At 38.8% G+C, this 27,343-nt stretch overlaps 1 protein-coding gene across 1 annotated transcript in view; it reads left to right on the top strand.

The window, feature by feature from the left end:
• Positions 1 to 24,327, top strand: part of LOC107534019 (centromere protein P-like) — a 39,913-nt gene extending 15,586 nt beyond the window's left edge. Inside the window, exons 4-5 of the mRNA XM_087822518.1 lie at positions 1,796 to 1,884; positions 23,871 to 24,327. Of these exons, the coding sequence (XP_087678644.1) occupies positions 1,796 to 1,884; positions 23,871 to 24,003 (222 nt within the window). The 3' untranslated portion in view covers positions 24,004 to 24,327. The remainder of the gene's footprint in view (positions 1 to 1,795; positions 1,885 to 23,870) is intronic.
• Positions 24,328 to 27,343: the final 3,016 nt, after the last annotated feature.

The raw sequence follows: 27,343 nt of genomic DNA, 5'->3' as shown, positions 1-27,343 counted from the left end.
TTAGAGAGACATGGGAAGGCAATATCTTGAAGTCAGATTTCTAGTGACTGAATTGAATCTACGCCTGTCCCTCCCCCAAAAGTAAATATTAGAGGGCCCACTAAATCATAGGCTTTATACTAACAGGGTTATTTGCCTATCCTGATGGGTTAATGGCCAGAATCTACGCACCCACACTTGAACAAAACACAAGGTACATCTCTTGAGATTTCTTTTTTCTTTTTAGTAACAGAACTATTGAGATGTACTTTACATACCATATAATTCATCCACTTAAAGTATACATTCAGTAGTTTTTAGTATGTTCACAGAGTTGTACAACCATCAGTACATCAATTTTAGGAAATTACCACCTCGAAAAGAAACTCCATATTTCTTAATACCCCTCAGTCCCCCTCCTGCTCAGACCTAAGCAACAGCTAACCTGTTTTCTCTCTCTATGAATTTGTCTATTCTGGATATTTCACATAAATGGAATCATAATATGTGGTCTTATTCGATTGGCTTCTTTAACTCAATGTTTTCAAAGTTCATTTGTGTTGTAGCATGTATCATTACATCATTTTTTGTTTGTTTAATATTCCGTTGTGTGGATATTTCATATTTTGTTTATTCATTCCTCAGTCAGTGGACATTTGAGTTGTTTCACCTTTTGGCTGTTATGAATAATGTTGCTGTAAACATTCATGTACAAGTTTTTAAGTAGACATGTTTTCAGTTTTCTTGGGTATATATCTAGGAATAAAATTACTGGGTCAAATTGAACTATCAGAAGATGACTAGTGATGTTGAGCAAGGAAGGAAGGAGAGAATGACGGAGAGAAGGATGGGTATAATGATTATAGTGCTGAAAACTACATTAGAAGTGGCCAGAAGCAGAACTTGGAGGATAGGCTTGAGAAAAATCACTGATGAGAGCAAGTGAAAAAAAGAAAAATGTGGAAGACAGACAATGGAAAGTCAATATATGCTTTTTCAAAATCAAGAATAGGAACAAGTGGAGAAGTTACAGGCAAATATATAAAGGAGAACATTTACTATCGTGAAGAAGAAAACCTGAATTTGCCATTCAAAACATACGTTTACTTAGCAGTCCCCATTATTGAATATTGAGCTCCTTTTTTTTTTTGTAATAAATAGCCATGAGGCTTGTCTTCATTTCTTATTATTTCAGGAAAGATTCTTAGAAGTCAAATTGCTGGGACAGAGACTATGAGTATTATAAGTTATGCATTGTCCGAAGGATTTTATAGGAAAAAAGGTCATCCCATTGTTTTAATTTGTACTTATTTTATTATTAGAGTGAACACTATTTTCCATGTTAATTGTCTTTTATCTTTGAGTTTTTAGTTAATGTACTTTGCCCTTTTCTTTTCAGTTTTCTTATCTGTTGTGTTTATGGTAAAATTTTTCCTCAGTGTGTTGCTTCTCTTTTAGTTATAAAATTTTTATATAGATATTTCGAGTTTTTATCTAATTTGCTTACTTTTTTTCTATTATTGTTTTGTGGGAAGTTCTTCCTTGCTGAGTAATCAGTTAAATGAATATTTCCTCCTAGTATTTTATGGTTCACATTTATGTAATTCATTTGTAGTTCCTTTTGGATTTTGGTATGGAGCAGGGATCTGATTTTGTTCTTTTAACAAATGGCAATATTTTCAGTACTTTCTGTAGATTACCTTTTCCTATTATATAGCAGCATTTCAGTTTTTATAAATTTTTAAATTATTTTTGTGTTTTTATTTTATTTAAAAGTTTACTATGCTCTGATACATAAACTTTTTTTAAATTTTAGAATAAGGAGAATTTATCTTCTGTTATTACTGACCTCAACATAATAATGGAGTCCACCGCGTATTCAGAATTAAGTGAATTTGTGTCTAGGTAAGATATTTTACAAATTTATTTCTTTTTGGGATTATTTTCATTCTGTAGTTTTGAGTTTGCCTTTTTTCTCTTCTTGATAAGTAAATACCAGAATATCTCTGAAGTATATTTTGTGTAACACCATTATTACAGCTTATATTTAAGTCTATATTCTCTATATCTATTATTCAATAAAAACTTATATGTTTACTCTGTGCTTGGCATTAAAATTAAATTGTGAGTGAAACCAGATATAAGCCTTGATCCTCATGGAATTTAGAGCCTAGTGGAGAAGTTGGGTATTAAATAATCACAGAAATAAATCTAAAATTGTGCCTGTGTTAAATGTTACAGTGAAGAGTTGCATAATACCTTTGAAGCATACATCAGGAATTTTACTTTCAGGGAGAACGTGGAATGATTTTCTGAAACTTGAGCTGACATCTGAAAGATAAATAGGCATAAACACAGGTCTTCACCAGAATAGCCTGTGCATAGGCACTGTATTAGGAGGGAGCATGGCATCTGTGAGCAGCTGGCCGGAGGCCCATGTGATTAGAGAGGGGGAAGGCAAAGGAGTGTGGTATAAGATGAAGCTAGCAAAGTGTAGAAGATCCACATTAAGTGGAGTTTGGTGTAAGGAGTTTGATCACAGTCCCACCAAATGTGAAGCTATTGAAAGGTTTTCAGCAGAGCCTAAGGAAGTCAGAAGTGTGACATCCTTTCTATAAAGAATTATTCTGGGTGCTGCAGGGAGAATGGATTGAAGGGGTGCAGTAGTGGATGCAGGAGGATAAATGACTATCCAGTAAGATGTTCATGCAACAGAAGTTCGTAGTTTGGACTGGAATAATGGTAGTTGAGGTTGAGAGCTGGATGGATTTGGGGATATTTAGGAAGCACAATTGAATGGGCATGGTGTCCTTGAGTGAGAGGGGTCAGGAGTCATTGGCAGGGAATAACTTCTTGATCGTGATTGCATTTGTTGAGATAGGGAAAGTTGGGAGAGGCCCAAGTCAGGTGAGATTGTAACTTCAGTTTGGACATGTTGAACCTGAGTGTCTGTGAAACACTGAAGTAAAATATGAAATAGGCAGCTCAGAAATGGTATAGGTGGGAGATATAACACTGGATTTATCTGCCAGCGGTTAGAAATTAAAACCTTGGGCAGGAATAAGATTTCCTATGGAAAGAACATAAAGTGAAAATAGGAAAAGGACTGCAACTGAACAACGATGAATTATAAAATGTACTACTGCTGAATGAAAGAAGGATCTTGCAAAGGAATTAGAAAAGGAACCATTTGAGAGGTAGGAGGAAAACCAGGAGTGTGTTGTTGACCATTGACAACTGGGTTGACAGTTTTTCTTTCACATCTTTAAAGATATCCATCCAGTGTCCTCTGGATTGCATAGGTTGTGTCAAGATATCTGTTATATTGTTATTTTGTGCGTATGTTTTTTGGGCTGCCTTCAAACCTTTCTCTTAATTTTTCTCTTCTACAGTTTGTCCTATATCTAGGGTATATTTGTGTGTAAATTCCTGCCATATTTTTCAAATACATTCGTCCTATTCTCTATTATTCAACTTCATTTACACATGTTGGACAATTTGGTATGTCGTCTCAGTAATTGGATGTTCTGTTCTATTTCTCTTTTTTTTCTTTACATTTCAGTTTGGATCATTTCTATTACTCTATCTTCAAGTTTACAGATTCTTTCCTCATTTAAAGTCAAGTCTACCAGTGAGCCTATTGAAGGAATTCTTCAGTTTTAATGTAATTTTTTTATTTCTAGCATTTTCATTTCTCTGATGAAATTCCCCATTTCCTTTATGCTGTCCAGCTTTTCTGCTAGAGCTCTTAGACATATGAATTATAATTAGTTAAACCTCGGTTCTAGAACGTCTCCCATCTTGAACAATTTGGTTCTCAACCAGGTTGTTCACAGGAAAATGTCTCAATTTCAGGTCTTGACCTGGCAACACTTTCATGCTGATGCATCAGTATGACAAAAAGCGCATCTCTTAGGCCACAAAGGAGAGAATGGGGCAGTATGACTCAGTTTACCGCTAACATCTCAGGAAATGATGCTGTTATTTTATGGTGATGTTTATTTATTAATTTCATTTTATTTTTTAAAAATTTATCTTTATTGTTGAAAGTATTACAGTTGTCCCACTTTTTTCCTCCATTGACCCCCTCTACCACCCTTACACCCCCTCTCCCCAGGCCTTAACCCCCTTATTGTCTGTATCCATTCTTTATGTATATATGCCTATAATTTCTTTGATTAATCTCTTCCCATCCCCCCACCCCTTCCCCTCTTCCTTCTGAGATACAACAGTCTGTTGCACGCTTCAGTGTCTCTGGGTCTATTTTGTTTGTCAGTTTCTTTTGTTCATTAGCTTCTTGTTAAAGAAGACCCTTCAACATTTCATGTAGTACTGGTTTGGTGGTGGTGAACTCCTTTAGCTTTTTTTTTTTTTTTTTATCTGTGAGGCTCTTTATTTGACCTTCAATTCTAAATGACAGCTTTGCTGGGTAGAGTGGTCTTGGTTGTAGGTTCTGGCTTTTCATCACTGAATATTTTTTGCCACTCCCTTCTGGCCTGAAAGGTTTCTGCTGAGAAATCAGCTGACAGTCGTATGGGTGCTCTCTTGTAGGTAATTAACTGCTTTTCCTTGCCTCTTTTAAGATTCTCTCTTTGTTTTTAATCTTTGGCATTTTAATTGTGATGTGTCTTGGTGTGGGCCTCTTTGGGTTCCTCTAGTTTGAGACTGACTGTGTTTCCTGGACTTGTAAGTCTATTTCTTTCACCAGGTAGGGGTAGTTTTCTGTCATCATTTTTTCAAATAGGTTTTCAATTTCTTGCTCCCTTTCATCTCCTACTTGTTTCCCCATAATGCGAATGTTTGGCCGCTTGAAGTTGTCGCAGAGGCTTGTTACACTATCTTCATATTTCTGGGTTCTTTGTCTTTTTGCTCTTCTGGTTGGTGTTTTTTGTTTCCTCATATTCCAAATCACTGATTTGATTCTCAGTATCCTCTACTCTACTGTTGATTCCCTGTAAATTATTCTTCATTTCAGTTCATGTAGCCTTCATTTCTGACTGCTACTTTATGATGTCACTGATGATCTCACTAGTAGCCTTAGTAAGATCCTTGAACATCCTTATAACCATTATTCTGAATTCTGTATCTAGTAGCTTGCTTGGCTTCATTTCATTTAGTTCTTTTTCTGGAGATTTCTTTTGTTCTTTCTTTGTGACATTCTTTCCTTTGTGACATGTTTCCTCCACATTTTGACTGCTTCCTGGTGTTTGTTTCTCTGTATTAGGTAGAGCTGCTATGTCTCCTGGAATTGGTAGAGTGGCTTTGTGTAGTAGGTGTCCTATAGGGCCCAGTGGCTCAGTCTCTGCGGTCACTTGAGCTGGGCTGTCTAGGTCCTCCGCTGTGTGTGCTTTGTGCATTGTCCTACTGTAGTTGAGCCTTGGTTGCTATTGGTGTCACTGGGAGGAACTGACCCGCAGACTAATCGGCTGTGAGGACCAGCTACAACTACAGCCAAAGAGCTGCTGTGCTGGAGACTCACCTATGGAGCACGATTTACATCAGTGTAGCTTTGGTGTTCACCAAGTGCGCCCCTTGAGTGTGTTACTCATGGATGTGGTGGGGTTGTAATCCAGCATGGTTGATTCTTGACCACCAGGTGCACTCTCTCTGGGGCCTCCCAGGAGGTGCAAAGTCAGCCTCTGCCTGTGCCCTGCCCAGGGCCACCCAGCATGAGCTACACAGCAAACCGTGGATGGCTGCTACTTGTGCTGGGCTTGGAGGTGTCTAGGAGAGGCCAAGTTATGAATGAATGCATGCTGCTGCTAGTGTCACCCCTGGGGCCACTTATCGAGAGTTATGGGGCATGCTGAGGCCAGCTGCTGCTTGAGAGATTTTAGGAAGGTCCTAAGCATGAGGCTAGAAAAGCCTCTAGAAATCCCTTGGATGAGCTTGCAAGTAGGGAGCAGTGGGGTCTCCAGGAATCACCGGGGCGGGGCCAAAGGTGTGAGTCCGGTTGATGGAGATTCAAAGAAGGCTCCTGCCTGCCTGCTCTGTGGGGTAGGGCTCATCAAAGGAGCAATGGCTTCTGCCAGCTCTTCTGTCTGGGAGAAAGCTCCTCCTCCAACTTCCCTCCTGATTCCAGGTAAGTTAGTTCCTCCCTGAATGTTGCAAGTTAGTTCCTCCCTGAATGTCCCAGGTTCCTTTTAAGCTGCTGCCCAGCGCTAGAGCTCAGAGGCAGTGCATCTGAGTAAGTCCCCGTGTGGGCCCTTTAAGAGGAACTCCCTGGGACTCCTGCAGCCTCCCCATCACTCAGCTACAATTCCTGTTCATTTTTATAACCTGAAGTTGTGGGGCCTTCTCTTCCCGGCACTGGAACCATGGGCTGGGGGCCTGATGTGGGTCTCGGACCCCTTGCTCCTCCAGGAATCCTCTACCACCGAGATATCCCTCCAGGTTTTAAACCACAGAACCTGAGTGTGGGACCAGCTGGTTTTGAGATTCTGCCCAGATTCTTCCCTGCATCTCTGCCCCTCCTGCTGGTCTCGATGTGCTTCTTGAGTTCCCTAGTTGTAGGACTTCTGTTTAGCTAGATTTCATTAGGTTCTGAATGATGGTGGTTCTATATTTTGGTTGTAATTTTGATGTGGTTGTGGGAGGCTACGGGTACCGTCGTTACCTACACCGCCATCTTGTTGTCTTTCTGCTGTGAATATTTTTGTGTGTTTTCCCTCTTACTGCTGGTGAAATGCATGGTTGCACAACTTTGAAAATAAAGAGGCCATTAAGAGTGCTGATGTTGCTAAGAGTCTGAAAGTGCTCAGGAAATAACAATCACAAGCAGTTGAGAGGTAGAAAAATTATTGTTAATTTGGATAAATGAAAAGAAGTTAGCAAGTGACAGCATTTCAGAGGCCGTCATTTGTGAAAAAGTAAAGATGCCACAGACTGACCTGAAAGACACCCCTGGAACAGGTGCTGAAAGTGATTTGGTTAAGGCTAGCAGGGGGTGGTTCAATAAATTTAAGAAAAAAAGTGTTTGTTTATAGATTAAACAGTACATTAGATATGTACTGTATATAAGAGAGGTTAAAATGGAACCATTTGGGGACCTGGAGTGAAATAATTCAATTTACATTATTTCTAATGACAGAAGTGATTCAGTTTTTAAACAAATTGCTTCTTTAAAATTTTTTATTGATTTTTAGAGAGAGAAGGAGAGAGAGGGAGGGAGGGAGGATGCACGACCCTACCAGGGATGGAGTCTACAACCTGGGTATGTGCCCTGACCAGGAATTGAACCCCCCCACCTTTTGATGTTCGCAATGACACTAACCAACTGAGCCACACTCGCCATGGCACAAATCACTTCTTGAACAGCCTTCTGGGACAAATTAAGTTCGAGGAACAAGATTCCACTGTATTTTTTTCTTTAATGTTTTATCATGGAAATTTTCAAATATATAAAATTAGTAGTAATTAAACTGCTGGTACCCATTAGTCACTTTCAACAGTTATCAATATTTTGCTAATTGTATTTCATCTATTCTTACACACACTTTTTTTAACTTTTAATTTAAAATAATTAAAAGTTCACAGGAATTTGCTAAATAACCAGTATACAAGATTTCATTAATAAAATCCACAGATCTTTTTCAGATTTTACCAGTTTTACAAGCACTTATGTTTATGTGTGTGTGTGTGTGTATGTATGTGTGTTCTGTGCAGTTTTATCACCTGTGTAGCTTTTTGAAACCACTACATTCAAGATACAAGATTATATATTTCATACTCTTTTGTACTAGCTCCTTTTTTCCTCGAACTTTTTTATTGTGGTAAAATATATATAACATAAGGTTTACCTTCTTAACCATTTTTTGTTAATAATTCTCACCCGGGGATATTAATTCCACTCAGTTTTAGAGAGAGTGGAAGGGAGGGGGAGAGAGAGAAAGACAGACAGAGATAGAGCGACACATTGGTTGCCACCTGCATGTGCCCTGACTTGGGCTGGGGATTGAACCTACAACCCAGGTATATGCCCTTTACCAGGAATCAAACCTGTGACTCTTTGGTGCATGGACTGATGCTCTAACCACTGAACCACACCGCCAGGGCTGCTTAACCATTTTTAAGTATACACAGTTCAGTGGTATTAAATACATTCATAATGTTGTACTGCCATCACCATCATCCACCTCCACAACTCTTTCATCTTGTAAAACTGAAACTGTATATCCATTAAACAATAACTGCCCATTCCCCCATTCCCCCATTCCCCCGGCCCCTAGCTGCCACCATTCTTCCTGTCTCTGGTTTTTGATCATAGTTATTGGAAGGTCCTTGTCTGACAGTACCAACATCTGAGTCGTCTTTGATCTGATTCCTCTGACTAGTTTACAATGGGTTCTTTTTTCTTGAATTTTTGTTTCATAATTTAAAAAAGTTGAATGATGGACATTATCTGTGGAAAAATAGTAGACTGAAGCAATAGTGTTTATGCCTGAATTGGGCACATTATCCGACTGTTAGTATGGGGGTTAATTTAAGGTAGTCAGCAATTGAGCTTGGTTTGGGAATTTTGTTGGTTTCACTACTTTCAGGCACCACAGGTTTCAATTTCTCCCAGTAGTGAATTCATTTTTGATTCTTTCTGTTGCTTAGAATGGGGTTTTGGGAGCTGCAGGGTTTTGCTCAGTGTTCCAGCTCCACTCAGCTTTCAGCAAGTCCTTTGTGTCTGCACCTCAGAGGGGTATCTTTCTCCTTTCACTTGATGGGCCACTAGCGGTAGATATTGATGCTTGTTACTCCGTGCTGGGTTCATGGTGGGAACAAAAGGAGGTCTGTGTTTCGTGTCTGTCCTCAATATTGGGCAGGTCCAGTGTTCCTGTATCTTCTTCCCAGTGCAGCCAAACTCATCCTGGGTCTGTGGATGGTCTTGGGTAAGAAGGGTTCCTTGTCCCTCCCCCAGTGGTAGCAGATGTAGGCTTGGCATTAGAGTAGGTACCTGGGCCCAGTGGGTTTCCTGCCTCTCCCCTGAACAAAAATTTTTGCCTTTGTCCCTCTTCCTGAAGCAATGCATCTTTGTCTTGGTAACAGTTTACTGCCCCTCTCCCATAGTCAGATGGGTTTATTTCTGTTCCTCTCAGAAGTAAGGGATTTCCCCCCAATTGCTATATTGCCTCTTCAATGGCATAGGGGTTTTGCTTCCCACCATAAGAGTTCTGGCTGCACTTTGTGTTCTAGCAGCAGCTCACCACGTCTTCATGCCTGTGCCACGGAGGGGAGCTCTCTCAGAGTTGCTGCCAGGACCCCAGTCTTGCTGATGGGTTCCCTTTGTGTCTTGGGTTCCCACCTGTTCTAAATGACACTCTACTTCACATTTGTCCTCTAAGAATTTGTCAGAATTTTAGCTGATTTCTCCCTACCCACTGGACTGAGCAGTGTTCCCTTCTTGAGGGAGAGCAGTGTTTGTTTACTCACTTGTCGTGTGACTTCAGGTCTTTGAGGAGCTCAACAAACACTATGATTTTATAGATCATTCAGGTTTTATGAGTTATTCAGATTATTTTATTCATCTATAAAATTATTCATAAAATCTGAATGAGTTATAAAATTATAGATTATTATTCTAAACCTTGATATTAGGTTGAGAGTGACCTTCTTTGCAGCTTTTTACATTCTAAGTAGAAGCAGAACTCTTTCCGAATTTTTTTCTGAATCTCATTCTGGAATTTGGGACATACAGTCTTTCTAACTTCTGCATCTGACTTTTCCCTTCCCTTCCCTTCCCTTCCCTTCCCTTCCCTTCCCTTCCCTTCCCTTCCCTTCCCTTCCCTTCCCTTCCCTTCCCTCCCCTCCCCTCCCCTCCCCTCCCCTCCCCTCCCCTCCCCTCCCCTCCCCTCCCCTCCCCTCCCCTCCCCTCCCCTCCCCTCCCCTCCCCTCCCCTCCCCTCCCCTCCCCTCCCCTCCCCTCCCCTCCCCTCCCCTCCCCTCCCCTCCCCTCCCCTCCTTTCTTCTTTTCTCTTCTTTTCCCCTCCCTCCCTCCCTCCCTCCCTCCCTCCCTCCCTCCCTTCCGTCCTCTTTCTTTCTCTCTTTCTCCCTCTCTCTCTCTCTCTTTCTTTCTTTTTCCCTCACCCGAGGATGTTTTTTCCATTGCTTTTCAGAGAGAGTGGAGGGAGAGACAGAAAAACGTTGATGTGAGAGCCGACACACCGATTGGTTGCCTCCTGCACGCGCCCCAACTGGGGTTAGGGATGGAGCCTGCAACCGAGGTACCTGCCCTTGACTGGAGTTGAACCTGGGACCCTTCAGTCTGTGGGCCGACACTCTATCCACTGAGCCATCCTGCTGGGGTTGACTTATTCTTTTTTATGTTTCTATCTCTTCACCTCTGTGCTTATTCCTGATTATGCCTCAGATCTGGATTTTAGTTCAGTAATTCTTCATTTTGTGACTAATCTGCTAATATATTACTGCCAGTACTTGTCATTTGTAGTAGGTCTATGTATCTCTTTTTTGAATTTACCTGTCTTTTAAAATAAAGACAGGTCTTTTTTTTTAATGGTTACCTTTTCATGCAGTTGTTCTAGATTATCTCTTTAGATGTATATTCAAGTAAAGGAAAATTGTTTCCTCAAATTGTATCTAACCTGCTATTAAACCCGTCTATTGATCTTTCAAGTTCATTGTGAGGGCTGGTCATTTCTCAAAGTTTTCTTTTGAATTTTGTGACCTGTTTTGTAATTTACCTTGCCTTTTTTTCCTTTTTTTTTGGAATTTTTATGTTTTAATTAACATTCAATAAAAGTGACTTTTTAGTCACAGAAGTCTCACCAAATTTAACACAAATATAAATTCATGTAACTACCACCATAATCAGAATAAAGATAAATTCCATAATACCAAAAAAAGAACTTCCTCATGCTACCCTTTTTTTTATAACTTATTTTTTATTGTTGTAGTATTACAGTTGTCCTCCATTCCCCCCCCCCCCCTTTGTGCCTCCTTCCACCCCAGGCCTTCACTGTACTATTGTTTGTGTCCATGGGCTGTACTTATTGCATATAAGTTCTTTGGTTAATCACTTCTCTTTCCTTACCCACCCTAGCCCCCTTCAGTAGTTATTGTCTGTGCAAACAACAGTTGGCCAAAATCTTGCTTTGTACAGGTTAATTCTAGGAGTGATCTAACTCTTCACTAAAGTTTTCACACAATGTGCAGCGTATTGAAATACTAAAACTAGACTGTTCTGGATGTAAACTTTCAGTACTGGCTTATTTCACTCAAGAGAATGCCTTTGTGGGTCATACATGTTGCATGTATCAGTAGGTTTTCCTTTTCATTGCGTAGTAGTAGTCTGTTGTGTGGGTATTACATAGTTTATCCATTTACCTGTTGAAGGAGATTTGGGTTGTGTCCAGTTTTTTGCTATTATGAATAGAAGTGCTATAAAGATTTGTGTAGAGGGTTTTGATTGAATGTAAGTTTTCATTTCTCTTAGATGGGCAAACTTTTTTTTTAAATACATTTTTTTTTTTTTTAAATATATCTTTATTGATTTCAGAGAGAGGAAAGGAGAGGGAGAGAGAGAGATTGAAACATCAATGAGAGAGTCATTGATCGAGCCCACAACCTGGGCATGTGCCCTGACCGGGAATCAAACCCCGATCTCCTGGATCCCAGGTCGATGCTCAACTGCTAAGCCACGCCTGGCCGGGCTTAAACACATCTTTATTGATTTCAGAGAGAGGAAAGGAGAGGGAGAGAGACAGATAGAAACATCAATGATCATTGATCAGCTGCCTCCTGCATGCCCCTGACTGGGGATTGAGACTGCGAGTGGGGCACGTCCCCTGACCAGGAATTGAACCCTGATCTCCTGGATCCTAGGTAGATGCTCAACCTCTGAGCCATGCCCGGCCGGGTGGAGACGGGCAAACTTTGATTCACAGACCAATTGCCTCTTTTTATAGAATAAGTTTTATTAAAACACGGTCATACGCAATCCTTTGTGTATTTTCTATAGTTGCTTTCACAGTATAATGGCAGAGTGAAGTAATTATAATAGAGACCATATAGCCTGCGAGCCTGAAATATTTAGTTTGTCTTTTATGGAAAGTTTACTGACTTCTGCTCTAGGATGAATACCTGGGTGTTGGATTGTTGGGTCATATGGTAAATGTATATTTTCCTCTATAAGAAACTAGCAGGGCATTTTCCAGAAGGTTTGTACCATTTTTCATTCCGACCAGCAATGTATGAGAAGTCTGGTAGCAGCACTTGGTATTTATGTATTTTTGCATTGAGCCATTCTAGTGGGAGTGTAGTATATCTCGTTTTTTCTAGTGGTTAGGAATGTAAACATTTTCATATGTGCTTAATTACCATCTGTTTATTCTCTTTAGTGAAGTTTATGTTTAAGTTTTTCATGCATTGCTTCACTGGGTTTTCTTACTGTTGTTTTGAAAGTTTTTTAATATATTCTGCATATAAGTCCTTTTTCACATGTGCAATTTCCAAATATTTTCTCTTATTCCGTAGCTTGCCCTTTCACTTTCTTAAACCATATCTTTCAAAGAGCAAAGTGTTTTATTTCAAGAAGATACCATGTTTTTGGTATACTGTCGGAACTTTTTGCCTAACCTCTGGCCATGAAGATTTTCTTCAAAATTTTTAGAAATTTTTATAATTTTACCTTTTTTTTAAAAATCAAAATTATCTTTGTTGTTGAAAGTATTACAGATGTCCCCTTTTTACCCATTGATCCCCTCCATCTGTACCCCTCCCTGCAGGCCTTCACCCCACTATTGTCTGTTTCCATGGGATATGCATATAAGCATATAAATTCTTTTGTTAATCTCTCTCTACCCCCCCCCCCCCGAGTTTCATCAGTCTGTTCCATGCTTCTATATCTCTGGATCTGTTTTCTTCATCTGTTTATTTTGTTCATTAGAATCCACGTATGAGTAAGATCATGTGACACTTGTCCTTCTGTGACTGGCTTATTTCGCCTAGCTTAATACTCTCCAGATCCCACTGTGCTGTCTCAAAGGGTATTTCACAAGAGTATTCCATTGTGTAAATGTCTGAGAAGATGCTTGATATGATTTCATTCTTCTTGAACTTGTAGAGACTTGTTTTGTGTCCTAATATGTGGTCTATCTTTGAGAATTTCCCATGTGCACTTGAGGAGAATGCCGATTCTGCAGCTTTGGAGTGGAACATTCTGTAAATGTGAATTAAATCCTTCTGATCTAGTGTGTCACTTAGAGTCACTGTTTCCTTGTTGATTTTTTGTCTGGAAGATCTATCCAGTAAAGTCAGTGGGTGTTAAAGTTCCCTACTATGACTGAATTGTTGTTGATCTCCTCTTAAAGTCCTCCAGAAGTTGTGTGTTTTTTCTTCTCCAGCCTGTGTGAGTTTTTTGTTCTGAGGTGGGTCTCTTGTAGACAGCATATATTTGGATCTTGTTTTCTTTTTTTTCTTTTATTATTTTATTTTATTTTATTTTAATATATCTTTATTGATTTCAGAGAGGAAAGGAGAGGGAGAGAGAGAGATAGAAACATCAATGATGAGAGAGTCATTGATCGAGCCCGCAATCCGGGCATGTGCCCTGACCGGGAATTGATGGCCTGGACCCTAGGTCCACGCTCAACCACTGAGCCACGCCCGGCTGGGCTGGGTCTTGTTTTCTTATCCATTCAGCTACCCTGTGTCTTTTGATTGGAGCATTTAATCCAATTACAGCAGTCCCTTTAAAATTTCTTGCAATGTTGGCTTGGCGGTGATAAACACCTTTAGCCTTTTTTTGTCTAGAAAGCTCTTTATTTCACCATCCATTTTGAATGGTAGCCTTGCTGGATAGAGTATTCTCTTTTCAGATCCTTATTTTGCATTACCTTGAATACTTCATGCCATTCCCTTCTGTCCTATAGAGTTTCTGATGAGAAATCAGCTGACAGCCTTATGGGAGCTCCTTTGTATGTAACAGCTTGTTTTTCTCTTGCTGCCTTTAATATCCTCTCTTTGTTTTGAATTTTTTGTATTTTAATTATGATGTGCCTGGGCGTGGGCCTCTTTGGGTTCTTCTTGCTTGGGACTCTCTGTGCCTCCTGAACTTGTGTGACTTTCCTTGACCAGGTTAGGGAAGTTCTCTGCCATTCTTTCTTCAAACAGGTTCTCTAACCCTTGCATACTTTCGACTTCTTCTAGCACTCCTATAATGTCAATATTGTTATATTTCATGTTGTCCCACAGCTTCCTTAGACTTCTGTTTTTTAATTGTTCTTCTTTTTGGATCTCTGAGTGATTTTTTTCTACCCTGTCTTCTAATTCACCAATCCAATCCTCAGCTTCCCTGAATCTGCTGTTCATTCCTTCCAATGTTTTTTTTATTTCTACTATGTCATTCTTAATTTCCTTCATAGTTTCTATATATTTTTTCATGCTGTTGAGCATCTTTATGATCACTATTCTGAACTGTATATCTGATAGGTTGCTCATCTGCATTTCATTTAGCTATTCTTCTGGAGAATCCTTTTGTTCTTTCATTTGGGGCTTGTCTTTTTGTCTCCCCATTTTGGCTGCCTGCTTGGATGTGTTTCTATGTATTAGGTAGATCTGCTAGAACTCCCAGTCTTTGGATGGTCTATGGTTCCTGGTTCAGGCCAATGTCAGACACTGTTTGTGACTCGCCTTGAGTATCGTGTTTGAAGTTTTCCGTGCTCCATACTTTGTGGTTTCCTCTGCTGGGGCTGTGTGTGTTTGTAACAGGACCAAGATGTGCACCAAGGTCTGCTTTTCCAAGCCCTTGGTCCAGAAGCAAATCAGGCAAAGACTCAAAGCACCCAGAGGCTATTATTCAGTCTCTTATTGAGCCTCAGGCTATAGAAACTTCACATGATGGGGCGGCTGATTGTTATAAGTCTCTTAAGGATCCTCAGGCTGTGGAAACGTCCTGGGGTGGGGCCAGAGGTTTTCCAGCAGGGTGGGGCATTCTCTTCCCCTCCCCACCCAGGCAAAAGCTGCCTGGAAGGTAAATGTCTGCCTGAGAAAGAGGTCCTCTGCTGTATGGGGGAATGACTCAGCACAGGGTTCCAGATGGCTGCCCTCTGAGATCTATTCCCCTAGCCAGCCCCCATGGATTCTCCTCACACAGCTCTGGTCCACTCTGCCTCCACCGAAGCCCAAGGTGAGTGGCAGCATACTAATCTTTGTGCATAAGAGGGTACCTGCTGTTGCTCCCTGACAGAAACCCTACTACTTTTCACAGGAAGATGTTATGTGGGCAACTTTCTCATTTCTGGTGCTCTGGGCTGGGAAGCCCAGCTTGGGGTTCAGACACCAGAGTCCTCAATGGGAACCCTTCACAGCTGAGATATCCCTCTGGAATTTCAGCTGCTGCCTGTGGGAGCCCAGCCAGCCCTCTCGCACCTCTGCACGTTCTACCAGTCTCTCTGCGGTCTCCACTTCAGGTCCTTGGTTATGAGGGTTCTTTCCAGCTAGTCTTCAGTTGATTATTCAGGATGGTTTTTCTATGTTTTAGTTGTAATTCCTGTTTCGTCTTCAGAGAGTTTCAGTGTAGCTTCCACTTAATCCGCCTACATCTTGGATTCCCAAGAGAATTTTGTTTGTTGTTTAAATGTTACACTTTTTGAAACAAAAAACTACAAAAAAGCATGGGAAAGTACTAAAACCTATAATTGCGACTAATTTCAGAACAAACTGTTCCTCAGCTTAATCATAGTTCAGGTAATCTGAATGATTATTACAAATAGGTAATAATCATTTTCATTTCTCAGGATATTTTCTAAGAATCACAATTCTGTTAGTCCTTGTACTGACTTCCTAAAGTGCCCTCACTGAGTTGTTATTCCAGGTTCTTATAAGATCACCCAGATTAGCTACTAAGTGGCTTTAGAGGACCATTTACTTGATGTTCAAGAGCTGCCCCAAACTGGTCATCTTCATAGAAATATCACTATAGGTGCCAGGAAGACCAGTTTTGTGAGGTTTTGCTGAGAAGCTGTCCCAGTGAATTACAAGACCATTTTCGTGAGTGAAACAAAACTCACCACTGTTTATGTGTTCTGGGGTGGTCTTTTTGCTTTCATTTGACACTAACATGTATACACATATGTACTGCATGGCCAGTATTTGAAAGTTAAGTATAAATACATGGGAGCCTATTTTAATAGGTGGTGTTGTCATTTGATTAAGGCCAACAGACGGGGAGATGATTGCCATTGAAAAGATAGTTTGTTACTCACAGTTCCCAAGAGGAGGGGCACATGATACCACCTTTGGCCATAGGGAGAAGCACTGGAGTAGGCCAGGAGACAGAGTGAGAGGGCGATATGGGCAAGAGCCTTTATTGTGGTTTCTGAAGGAAGGAGCAGGTGAGGCATGGTGAGCAGGGTTTTCCTTGGCTAAGTTGAATAATTTCAGGAAGCTTGTGGTTATGGGGGCTGTCCCTAGTTATTTGGTACCTGGCCCTAGGATGATTAGGTCAGAGTTGTAGAGCTTGATAAAAGTAGTAGTTGGGGTGTGGGTTCTGGACTGTTTGGATGACATTTGAAAAGCATGCTCAGTAGCAAGTTATTTACTATCTCTTGGAATTGGCTAACATTGGGAGGGATAGTTCCTCCAGGGTCAGCAAGGCCCCTGACTTCACAACATCAGAACCCAGAAAATATAAGACATGGCTAATACAGAGACATGAGTTATTTTAAAATCTAAGGCATAGACATCAGTTACACTAGCAGAGTAAGTACCTCTGAAGAGTCTTTCCTTCATAAAAGCAACAAGTAAACTAGCAAAAACTGCAAGAATAAAAAATTTAGAATCTGTAAATAAACTAAAGGATTGTATGTATTCAGAGAGCAGAATCTTTATAAGTAGACTTTTGTGGCTTTTTAAATGCTGTCTTCCCATCTGTCCCTTACCAGCTCTGGAGCAGCCTTGATAACTGAAAGCCTGCAGTCACCAGAGGAAGCAGAATAGGTCAGACATATTTTCAGAGCCTTATTTTCAGTGAATTGTCATTGTTTGACCTATTCCTTGGTTCCCTGACAGATCTCACTTGGAAGTCTGAATTTGACCTGACTCAGAACTCATTCGGTGTGAAGCCTTTTCTCTGAGAGCATTTGTTGAAGGTGTTTGGAGACAATTTTTAAACTTCATGGCTTCCTTGGCTGGTGGATAACAGCTGTAGCAATTTAATAGGGTAACCAAAAAGCTTAGAAGGAAAAGCTGGAGAATGGGATGGCTTTAGGGTCTTCGAAAAGCTCTAACATACTCTGGGAATCTAGAAGGTCCTTCCCATGTGTGGGTTGTGTGCATGCCCAGGATTATGTGCATGTTCAGGAAAGTCCTGAAATGGCCGTAACTTCTTGCTACTGGCTAGTCATGAGGTTCTGCAAAAGTAGGAATTGAAGGCGAAGATAGCTGTCACTTGCTTTGCTGAGCATTGAAGGCATGTTCCAGAACACACAAAGAGCCCCTTCGCAAAGACTGGGAGACATACGGGTTCTAGGTGTTGAAGTGAATTTTTGTCCAAATATTAGCTAACTGAGCAGACTTCAGTAGCCACACATAACAAAGAGTACAGACTTTACAAGTTAATTCAGAAAAGTTACTAAACAAATAAAAAGAACAACAAATTAACCCTGTGGAGAGAGGGGAATCTGATTTTTAGAATTGCCACACTATATTTTTTATAATGTTTAGTTTTTAACAAAAATCATAACATGCACAACACAAAAACAAAACAAGAACGTATGGCTCATACACAGGAAAAAAAGCAGTCAATCAGTAGAAACAGACCCTGAGGAAGCCCAGACACTGGACTTACTAGACAGAGACTTTTAAGTCAGCTTTTTAAAATATGCTCAAAGAGCTAAAGGAAACCATGTGAATGATGATGTCTCTGGGGACAAAATACGTTAATTATTTTCAATGTGAAAATGTCTTTATTCTCCTTTCATTCCTGAAGATTTTCTCTGTATATAGAATTATAGTTTGACAGTTCTTTTCTTTCAGCACTTGAAAAATGTGGTGCCACTTGCTTCTGGCCTCCATGTTTTTTTATTAGAAATGCACAGTGTTTCACATCATTGTTCCCTTATTTGTAATGTCTCATTTTTCTCTTCCTGCTTTCAAGAACTGCTGGGAAATTTGGTCATTTGTCTGGGCCTAGCCATGGTTATGAATCAATCGGTATATATGTTTTGGTCAAAGTTGGTGACTCTTTAGTCCTTATTTCTTCAAATATATTTTCAGCCCCAGGCCCTTTCCTTTCTCCTTCTGAGATTGACAATACAGAGGTTAAACTTTTTGTTATTTATTAACAATGCCATAAGGATCTCCCCCCCCCCCCCCGCCCAGCCTGTTTTATCTCCATTCTGCTATGGAACCCATCTGGTAAGATTTGAATTTGTTATATTTTTCAGTTTTAAATTATTCATTTCAAGTCTTTTTGGTCTATTATTTCTAGTTACATTAGGTATAAACTTAGGTTATTGATATGACATTTTTCTTCTTTTTAAAGTTTGGTATTTACAATTAGAAATTTTCCTCTTTGCACTGGTTTTCTCAAGTTTTAGTGTATTGTATTTTTATTTTAATAAAATTATTTTCTAATTTCCTTTGTTATTTCTTCTTGGATCCATTGGTTGTTTAAGAGTATGTTATCTAATTTGCACATGTTAAGAATTTTCCATTTTTTTTCTGTTACCGATTTCTACTTTTATGCCATTATGGTTGGAATAGATACTTTTATATTATTTCAGATTTTAAAAATGTATTTAGACTTGTTTTGGGACCTAACATATGGTCTATCCTGGAGAACGTTTATGTGCACTTGAGAACAATATGGGATTTTGTTGTTAAGTGGCATGCTTTGTATATGTCTGTTGGGTCTAATGGTTTATAGTATTCAAATCCTCTATTTCTTTATTGATCTTCTGTCTAGTTCTATCCATTATTAAAAGTAGGATACTGAAGTATCCTACTGTTTTGTTAAATTGCTCCTCTCCTTAGTTCTGTCATATTGTACTTAATATATTTTGGGATTCTTCATTAGGTGTATGTGTTACATTGTGGTGGGTTGACCCCATTATTGTCTCTTCTTGGTGACTTGACCCTTTATCAATATATAATGTAATTTTTTGCCTCTTGTAACAATTTTTAACTTAAAGTCTATTTTGGGATAGCATAGCTACCCCAGCTCTCTTTTGGCTACTATTTGCATGAAATATTTTTCAAGCCTCAGTTTTTAACCTTTGTAGTATTTTTTTAACCTCTAAAGTGAGTTTGTTATAGACAGCATATTGATGGATCATTTTTAAAAAATTCATTCTCCCAACTGACCTTTTAATTGGAGAGTTTAAGCCATTTACATTTTAAAGTAATTGCTGTAAGAAAGTATTTACTTCTGTCATTTTATTATTTGTTTTCTGTGTGTTATATCTTTTTTTAATTCCTTCATTACTGCCTTGTTTAAAGTTTATTTGATTTTTGTAATGTACCATTTTGATTCCCTTCCCATTTTGTTGTCTGTATAATTTTTTAGTTATTTTCTTAGTGGCTACCTTGAGGATTGCAATTAATGTCTTAAACTTATAACAATCTATTTTGAATTAATAAAAACTTTGCTTTAATAATATGCAAAAACTTTTCTTATATCTTCATTTGTCTTATGTTATCATCATCACAGATTATATCTTTATACATACTGTATGCATGCATTAACATAGATTTAAAATTTTTACCTTATGCATTTGTCTTTTAAATCATACAGGCAAAAAAGAGGGGTTATAAATAAAAAATGCAACAATACTGTCTTTGTTATTTATCTATGTAACCAATGTTTGTTATTTCTTCAAAAGACTTTGAAAAGGTTACTCTCCGCTGTTTCTTTCATTTTAGCCTGAAGGATATTCCCTTTAGTGTTTTTGTACGTGAGTATATTAGTAATGAAGTCTCTCACCTTTTTAATATTAGGGAATGTCTTGATTTCTTCTTCGTTCTTGAAGGATAGTTTTGCCAGATAGAGAATTATTGGTTGACTTTTTCTTTTAGCACATTGTTATCCCAGTATCTCTTGGCCTCCATTGTTTTTTATGGTAAATCAGCTATTAGTCTTACTGATGATTCCTTGTGTAATGAGTCACTTCTCGTCACTCTGAGAATTCTCTCTTTGATATTTGACACTTTGAGTATGTGTCTTGGTGTGGATAAATTTGAATTAATTTTTTACAGTTTGTGATCTTAGATTTGTATAATTTTTTCATCCAGTTTGGAGTGGATTTGACCATTATTTCTTGAGATATACTTTAAGCTCCTTCTCTCAGCTCTTTTTCTGTGACTCCCATTATGCCTATGTTGGTGTACTTGATGGTGTCCCATGCGCTTTTAGGGTCCATTTTTTTCCTCATTGTCTTTTCTCCCTGCCACTTAAACTGGATAATATCATGTTACTTGTATTAATTTCTGTTGGTTGTTCAGCCTGTTCAGACATGCTTTTGGACCTTTGTAGTGACTTTTTCATTTTTTGTTATTGGTTCTAAAATATCTACTTACTTCCTTTTTATAATTTGCCTTATTCTCTGTTGCAGAGTTGTTTTCTTGGTTCCCTTGAGTTCTCTTTACATATTTAGGATATGCTGGTTTAACATCTCTGTCTAGTAGCTCCACTGCCTGTTTCCTTAAGGACAGTTTGTGTTCCTTTTTTTGTATAGCTGGGCCATTATATATTTATATATTTTTTGCATGCTTAGTTGTTTTTTTTGTTGTTGAATACAGGACATTTTAACTATTATGATGTACAGAAAGGAAATAAAAGAAAAAATACATTATCTCCAAGTTTTTGCATTTTGGCTTTGTGTTGGGGCACTACTTCAACACTTTCACAACTCTGCCTTAGCCTTTATGCCCTGCCTACCTTTAGCCTAAAGATAAGCCAGAGGTTGCCTGGCCGGCGTGGCTCAGGGGTTGAGCGTCAACCTATGAACCTGGAGACCATGGTTTGATTCTAGGTCAGGGCACATATCCAGGTTGTGGGCTCGATCCCCAGTGGAGAGCCTGTAGAAAGCAGCCGATCAGTGACTGTCATCATTGATGTTTCTATCTCTCCCTCTTCCTTCCTCTCTCTCAAATCAGTAAAAACATTAAAAATAATTAGCCAGAGGTGAAAATTTGTCTTCTCAGGTCTTTTCTGAGCATGCATCCTGCTCTGGACAGTCATACGGCTTTCTAGTTTCTTGGTATAGAGGAACTCTTTTCAAAATCTTTAGTCTAAAGCTTCTCACTCTGCACCTTTTCCTTCCTTGGCTTTTGTCATGTATGTTGTCTTAACTGTTATTTTGCCTCAGGCAACATCGGCTGCTCATTTGACTTTCAGTGTCTTTAAGAAATGTCCTCTGGCCCTGGCCTGTGTTGTTCACTTGGTTGGGTGTTGTCTCTTGCACCGAAAAGCTGCTGGTTCAATTTCCGGTCAGGGCACATGCCCAGGCTTCGGACTCTACCTCTGGTAGGGGGCGTGTAGGGTGCAGCTGATCAGTGTTTCACTCTCACACGATGTTTCTCTCTCCCTCCCTCTCCTTTTCTCTAATAATCAATATTAAAAAAGTCCTCTGCATAATATGTCTTTACTACAAGAAAGTTATGAGTTAAGTGAAAAATAGTCTGGCCCCTTTAATTAGTCCTCAGGGACCCCACAGAGAGATCAAAACAAATAATTCAGTTGGGAACAAGATCCACTTTGCTGTGGTTAGGACAGGGCTCCCCACCAAGAAAATGGGATGCCATCTTCAGACTGCTACTGTGTGCAGTTAGGGGCGTGGTTAGCATGAACTTTCATGGAGTTGGTATATCATACATGGTCATTGTAGTTGTAATTTTTTGAGGAAACTTCATACAGTTTTCATATGCCTGAACCAGTTTACATTCCCACCAGCAGTGCACAAGGGCTCCCTTTTCTCCACATTCTCAACACTTGTTATTTCTTGCCTCTTTGATAACAGCCATTCTGAAAGGGGTGAGGTAATATTTCGTTGTGGTTTTGGTTTGCATTTTTCTGATGATTAGCGATGTTGAGCACCTTTTGTCTATCTGTATATCTTCTTTGGAAAAATGTTTCTTTAGGTCCTCTGCCCATTTTTTAATGGGGTTATGTTATGTTTTGTTTTGTTTTTGCTGTTGTATGAGTTCTTTATGTATTTTGGTTATTAACCCCTATCAGATACATGCTTTGGAAATATTTCCCAAATATCTTCCATTTGGTAGGTTCCCTTTTTATTTTGTTAATGGTTTTGCTTGCTCTGCAGGACTTTTTTAGTTTGATGTAGTCCCTTGTTTATTTTGCTTTTGCTGCCTTAGCTTTTGGTGTCAAATTAAAAAAATCATTACCAAGACCAGTGTCCTTCCACTTACCTTTTATGACCTCTGCTGGCTAGAGGGTAGCAGTGTTTCCCTAGGCCTTTTTTTAACTTTACCCTATGGCATCTCTGGGTTGCAGTCTCTTCAGTGTCCATTTGGGAAATACAGGAGGCAAAAATAAATCGCTAGGAACTGAACACCCGATCCTCCCTTAATTCCTGAAGTCTTTCCCCATTCTGCATTCCTCTGTCCACATTTCAGAATCTTTTAGTACAGTTACAGGTGTTATATCAATGATTCCAAATTGTACTTAATGGTAGTCTTTGGGAGGAATGTGCTTTTAAATCTATCATGACCAGGTTGGGAACTTTACTCCCACATTTATTGAATGAATGAGTAAATGAATACACATATCTTAACTACAAGTTGCTTGGGTCTGTAGGGGTCAACTTAACAATAGGTATAGTATTAAGGGAATTAAGATAAATTCCTATGGGAGCTCATAGACACAGAAATTATTTCTAGTGATTTTGGAATAGGATATGTGGTGTGGTGTTGAAATCATTGTTCAGACAATAATTTTCTGACACCAACTGGGTGTCCTTTAATTCAATTCAGCCCTGACAGTACCCAGATTTAGCATAGACCCACAGGTTAAGGGCAGTGCCCTCCACAAGACACTCCATTTCATGTCAGCCACAAGTCTTGGGGGCCACCTGCATATCTGACCTACTTAGCAATAATTTGTACGTTCCCACAATCCCCTCAGATGTGATAATTTGTTAAGACTCAAGAGAACTCAATGAAAATGCTCTGCTAAAAGTTGTGGTTTTATTATGAAAGTTACAACCTAGAAACAGCCAAATGGAAGCAGTGAATAGGCAGTGGTGTGCGGTGGGGTACGAGGAGAAATGTAGAGCTTTGTGCCCTTTCCCTCAGAATCCCTACCTTAGCCTCCCAGCACATCCGTGAGTTCACCAACTTGGAAGCTCCACGAGCTTTATTGTACGGATTGTGTGTTGGTGCTTCCTCACATAGTGATCGGTGATTAAATGATTGCCCATGTGATTGAGTGCTTCCTACCCCCTCTCCTCCTTGGAGGCCTGCTTGCCCCAAAGTTTCACTCTCTTTGATCAAGTGGTTGGTCTTTCTGGTGACCAGTCCCTATCCTGAGGCTGTCTAGGGGTCACCTTGAGTCATTATTAAATCTGAAGGGTTTTTGAGGCTCTGTACCAGCAACTAGGGTCAAAGACAAGATGTATTCTTTATTCTACCAGTTCTGAAATAAAATTTCAAGGAGAGGGTGGCATTTGAGTGGTGCCTTGAAAGATGGGTAGGACTGAAACATTTGGAAATGGGGAACAGGGAGCTCTAGGCTGAGAAAGTCCCATTAGCAGTCACATGGGCACGTACTCAACAGTGCAGAGTTCAGTATGTAGAAGTACATCTGAAAATAATATTGTTTTTTAGCTTTAGTGAAGGATATCTAAAAAAGCAATATTAAGGAGGAGAGCCAGGTTGGACTTCTCATTTAATAATATTTATTAATCATAGAAATTTTTATTCCTACAGAGCAGAAGAAAGAAGAGATCTGTTTATGTTTTTCCGAAGCCTACACTTTTTTGTGGAGTGGTGTGAATATCGGAAGCGCACATTTAAACATTTCAAGGTAGTGTCTAAAGTCTTTAAATTTAAACACATATGAAAAAGTGAAACTCATTTTAACTTGGAGATTTAAAATAATATTCTTTCCTTATAGTTTTTAAAGAAAAACATTTTAATTGGTTCCTGGAATTTGCAGTTATTTGGAATAAATGAAGGAGGAATGCTTCTGTACAAATCAGTGAATCTTATATGATGGAATATCTTGAAAGAAGTGTAGTTATATTCCTATTTATTTTGTAATACACATTTTGAAAAATTAATCTGTCAAGGGTACTTGAAGTAAAATGACTAATGCTAATAAAGAGCCCTGGCTGGTGTGGCTCAGGTGGTTGGGCGTCATCCTGTTCACTGAAAGGTTCCAGCTCGATTCCCGGTAAGGGCAAATGTCTGCTGGGGCAGGAGGCAGCCAATGGTTGTTTCTCTCTCTCTCTTCCTCTTCCTCCTTCTCTCTCTAAAAGACAATAAAAAAAAATCTTAAAAAAAAAAAAAGAATATAATCATAGAAGGCTTATCACATAGCAGTATAATCTTTACTTCCTGAGCTAGACTTTGTTGTTTTGAGCTTCTTAATTATTGTAGATCTCAAGTTTAAATACTGAGCCCTGCTTCTTGTAAAGTAATGCTGCTTAAGTCTGATCCTGATATATTCAGAGACTCCTTTTTATTCCTTTTGTTTGTTTCTGGCATAACTAGAATTATGTTTGGTTGTTCTGTAATCCCCCAGATCCTACTTAGTTGTATATCATCAAATTATTGACAGCAGTGATCCACACAAAAGCCAGTTCTGAAAGAGTCAACCTAAATCATATCTCAAGGTTCAGGTTTCCCCCAAAGCCTAACTAGGTCAGGACTATTGTTTTTATGACTGGTATTAACTCTCCTTTATTTTGTATATTTTTATTATTATAATAATTATTATTTGCATTCAATTTAGTTGAGCTAATAACATCTGTCAGGCATAGGATTTTCTTTAGAATGTAACATGCTAGTACCTGTACCTGTACTATGATCCCTTGAGGAGTTTTCTCGATTCTGTTGTTTACTTGCAGGTGCTCTTGGCACCAGAACAGTTAACCAGCTTTTCTCCACAGATAATGGACAAATATGCTGGCAGTTATAGGTGTGAATCACCTGGCATGGTTGTTTACTTATACATTCGAATGGGTCATGGGAAATGTGAGTACTAGTTCCATCTCCAAAGCCAATTTCAATGCAGGTATAAAAGTATAATTGGTGCATTTTTCCCTGAGAGTGTAGAGCACTTCTATGAACTGGTCTTTGCTGATAAGATTACTAGAATGGAAAGAAACAGTCACATTGCTGTACAACCATCATCAGTATCTAGCTCCAGAACTTTTTCATTATTCCAAACTGAAAATCTGTCCCCAGTAAATAGTAACTTGCCATTCCTTCTCCCCCAGCTTCTGGGAACCACCATTCCATCTTCTGTTTCTGTGAATTTGGCTACTCTCGTTACCTCATTTAAGCAGAATCATAAAACTTATCCCTTTTGCCTGGCTTATTTCATATCGCATGATGTCTTCAAGGTTCATCTGTGTTGTAGCATATGTCGTGATTTCATTCTTTTTTAAGGCTGAATAATATTCCATTTTATGTTCTTTACCACATCTTGTTTACTTGTCCGTCTGTTGTTGGACACTGGGTTGGGTCCACCTTCGGCTATTGGGAATAGTGCTTTTATGAAGACAGGTGTGTAACACCCAGTCTATCTGTTGAAGTCCTGCGTTCAGTTCTCTCAAGTATAACCTTTGAGTGGAATTGCTGGATTATATGGTAAGTCTGTTTAATTTTTTGAAGAACTGCATATTTTTTCCACAACACCTGTACTATTTTATATTTCCAACAGCAGTGTACAAGGCTTCCAACTTCTCCACATCCGTTTGTTACTTGGGGTGGGGTTTTTTTCTTTTCTTTTTCGTCATATCCGACCTAATGGGTGTGAAGTGGTATTGTCATTGTGATTTTGATTTGCATTTTCTTAATGATGTTGAGCATCTTTTCATGTGCTTATGGGCCATTTGTATGTCTTCTTTGGAGAAATATCTATGTAAGGCCTTTGCCCATTGAATCTGATTGGTATTTTTATTGTTGAGTTGTAGGAGTTCTTTATATAGTCTAGATATTGATCCCTTATCTATAAATAATTGGCAAATATTTTCCCCCATTCCCTGGTTTGTCTTTTTATTCTCTTGATAGTGTCTTTTGACACACAAAAGTTTTTAATTTTGATGAAGCCAAATTACGTATTTTTCTAATGCCATATCCAAAATGTCATTGTCAAGTTGAATGTCATAAAGATTTTTCTCTTTTTTCCCCCTAAGAGTTTTATAGTTTAGCCCTTAAGTTTAGGTGTTTAATCCAGTTTGTGAGCTAAGGTTCCAGCTTTAGACTTTTGCATTTGCCTGTTCATGCAACTTCAGTCTTTTCCAGCACTGTCCTTTTCATATTGAGTGATCTTGCTACCTTTGTTGAAAATCATCTGAATATATATATATATATATATATATATATATATATATATATATATATATATATATTTGCAAAGTTTTCTGGGCTCTTTGTTATATCCATTGGTCTGTATGTCTGTCCTTATACCAGTACCACACTTTTGATTAGTATAGATTTATAGTTACATTTTGAAAGGAGGACATGTAAGTCCTCCAATTTTGTTCTTTTCAAATTTGGCTATTTGGAGTTTTTCGAGGTCTCATATGAATTTTAGGATGGATGTTTCTATTTCTTTAAAAAAAATGTCATTGGGACTTTGAAAGTGATTTCATTGGATCTGCTGATTGCTTTGGGTAATATTGACATATTAACTATTCACTCTTCAATCTATGAACCCAGGATGTCTTTCCATTTATGCACAACTTCGTTTCTTTCGAGTAAGAGTAAAATATTTTTAATTTCAAGTCTCTGTTTCTTTAACTATCAGTGTCAAGAATGAAGCACTATCTATTTAAGATAATGGGATCAGCATACTTTACTCTCATTATTTTATTTGTGACTAAGGTGTATATAAAGTTGTCAGGTACCCAAGTTCATGTCTTCTTTTTGTCTAGAAGTCCAAAAGTTATTTTTTAATGAATATTTTATAATTCAGAGTTTTTACTAGTGCTCTTTCCTAATTATTTTACCTAACCCACTGGCTTTTCAATTCTCTAAAATTTGAGTTATTTTATGATTTTTTTCTCTCTTTAAGTTTAATTATATTAAGAACGTAGGAATACTTTATTTTTCTGACATCTGGAAATGTGAGAGGACTCTTCTCTGTTTTCCCCAGTTTTGTTTGGTTTTTAAAAAAAATATGTTTTTATTGATTTTAGAAAGAGAGGAAGGGAGAGAGAGAGGGGGGGGAG

The sequence above is a fragment of the Miniopterus natalensis genome, chromosome 12 (genome assembly GCF_054644295.1).
Source record: "Miniopterus natalensis isolate mMinNat1 chromosome 12, mMinNat1.hap1, whole genome shotgun sequence".
Taxonomy (NCBI): Eukaryota; Metazoa; Chordata; class Mammalia; order Chiroptera; family Miniopteridae; genus Miniopterus; species Miniopterus natalensis.
This window is presented reverse-complemented; position numbering and strand designations above follow the sequence as displayed.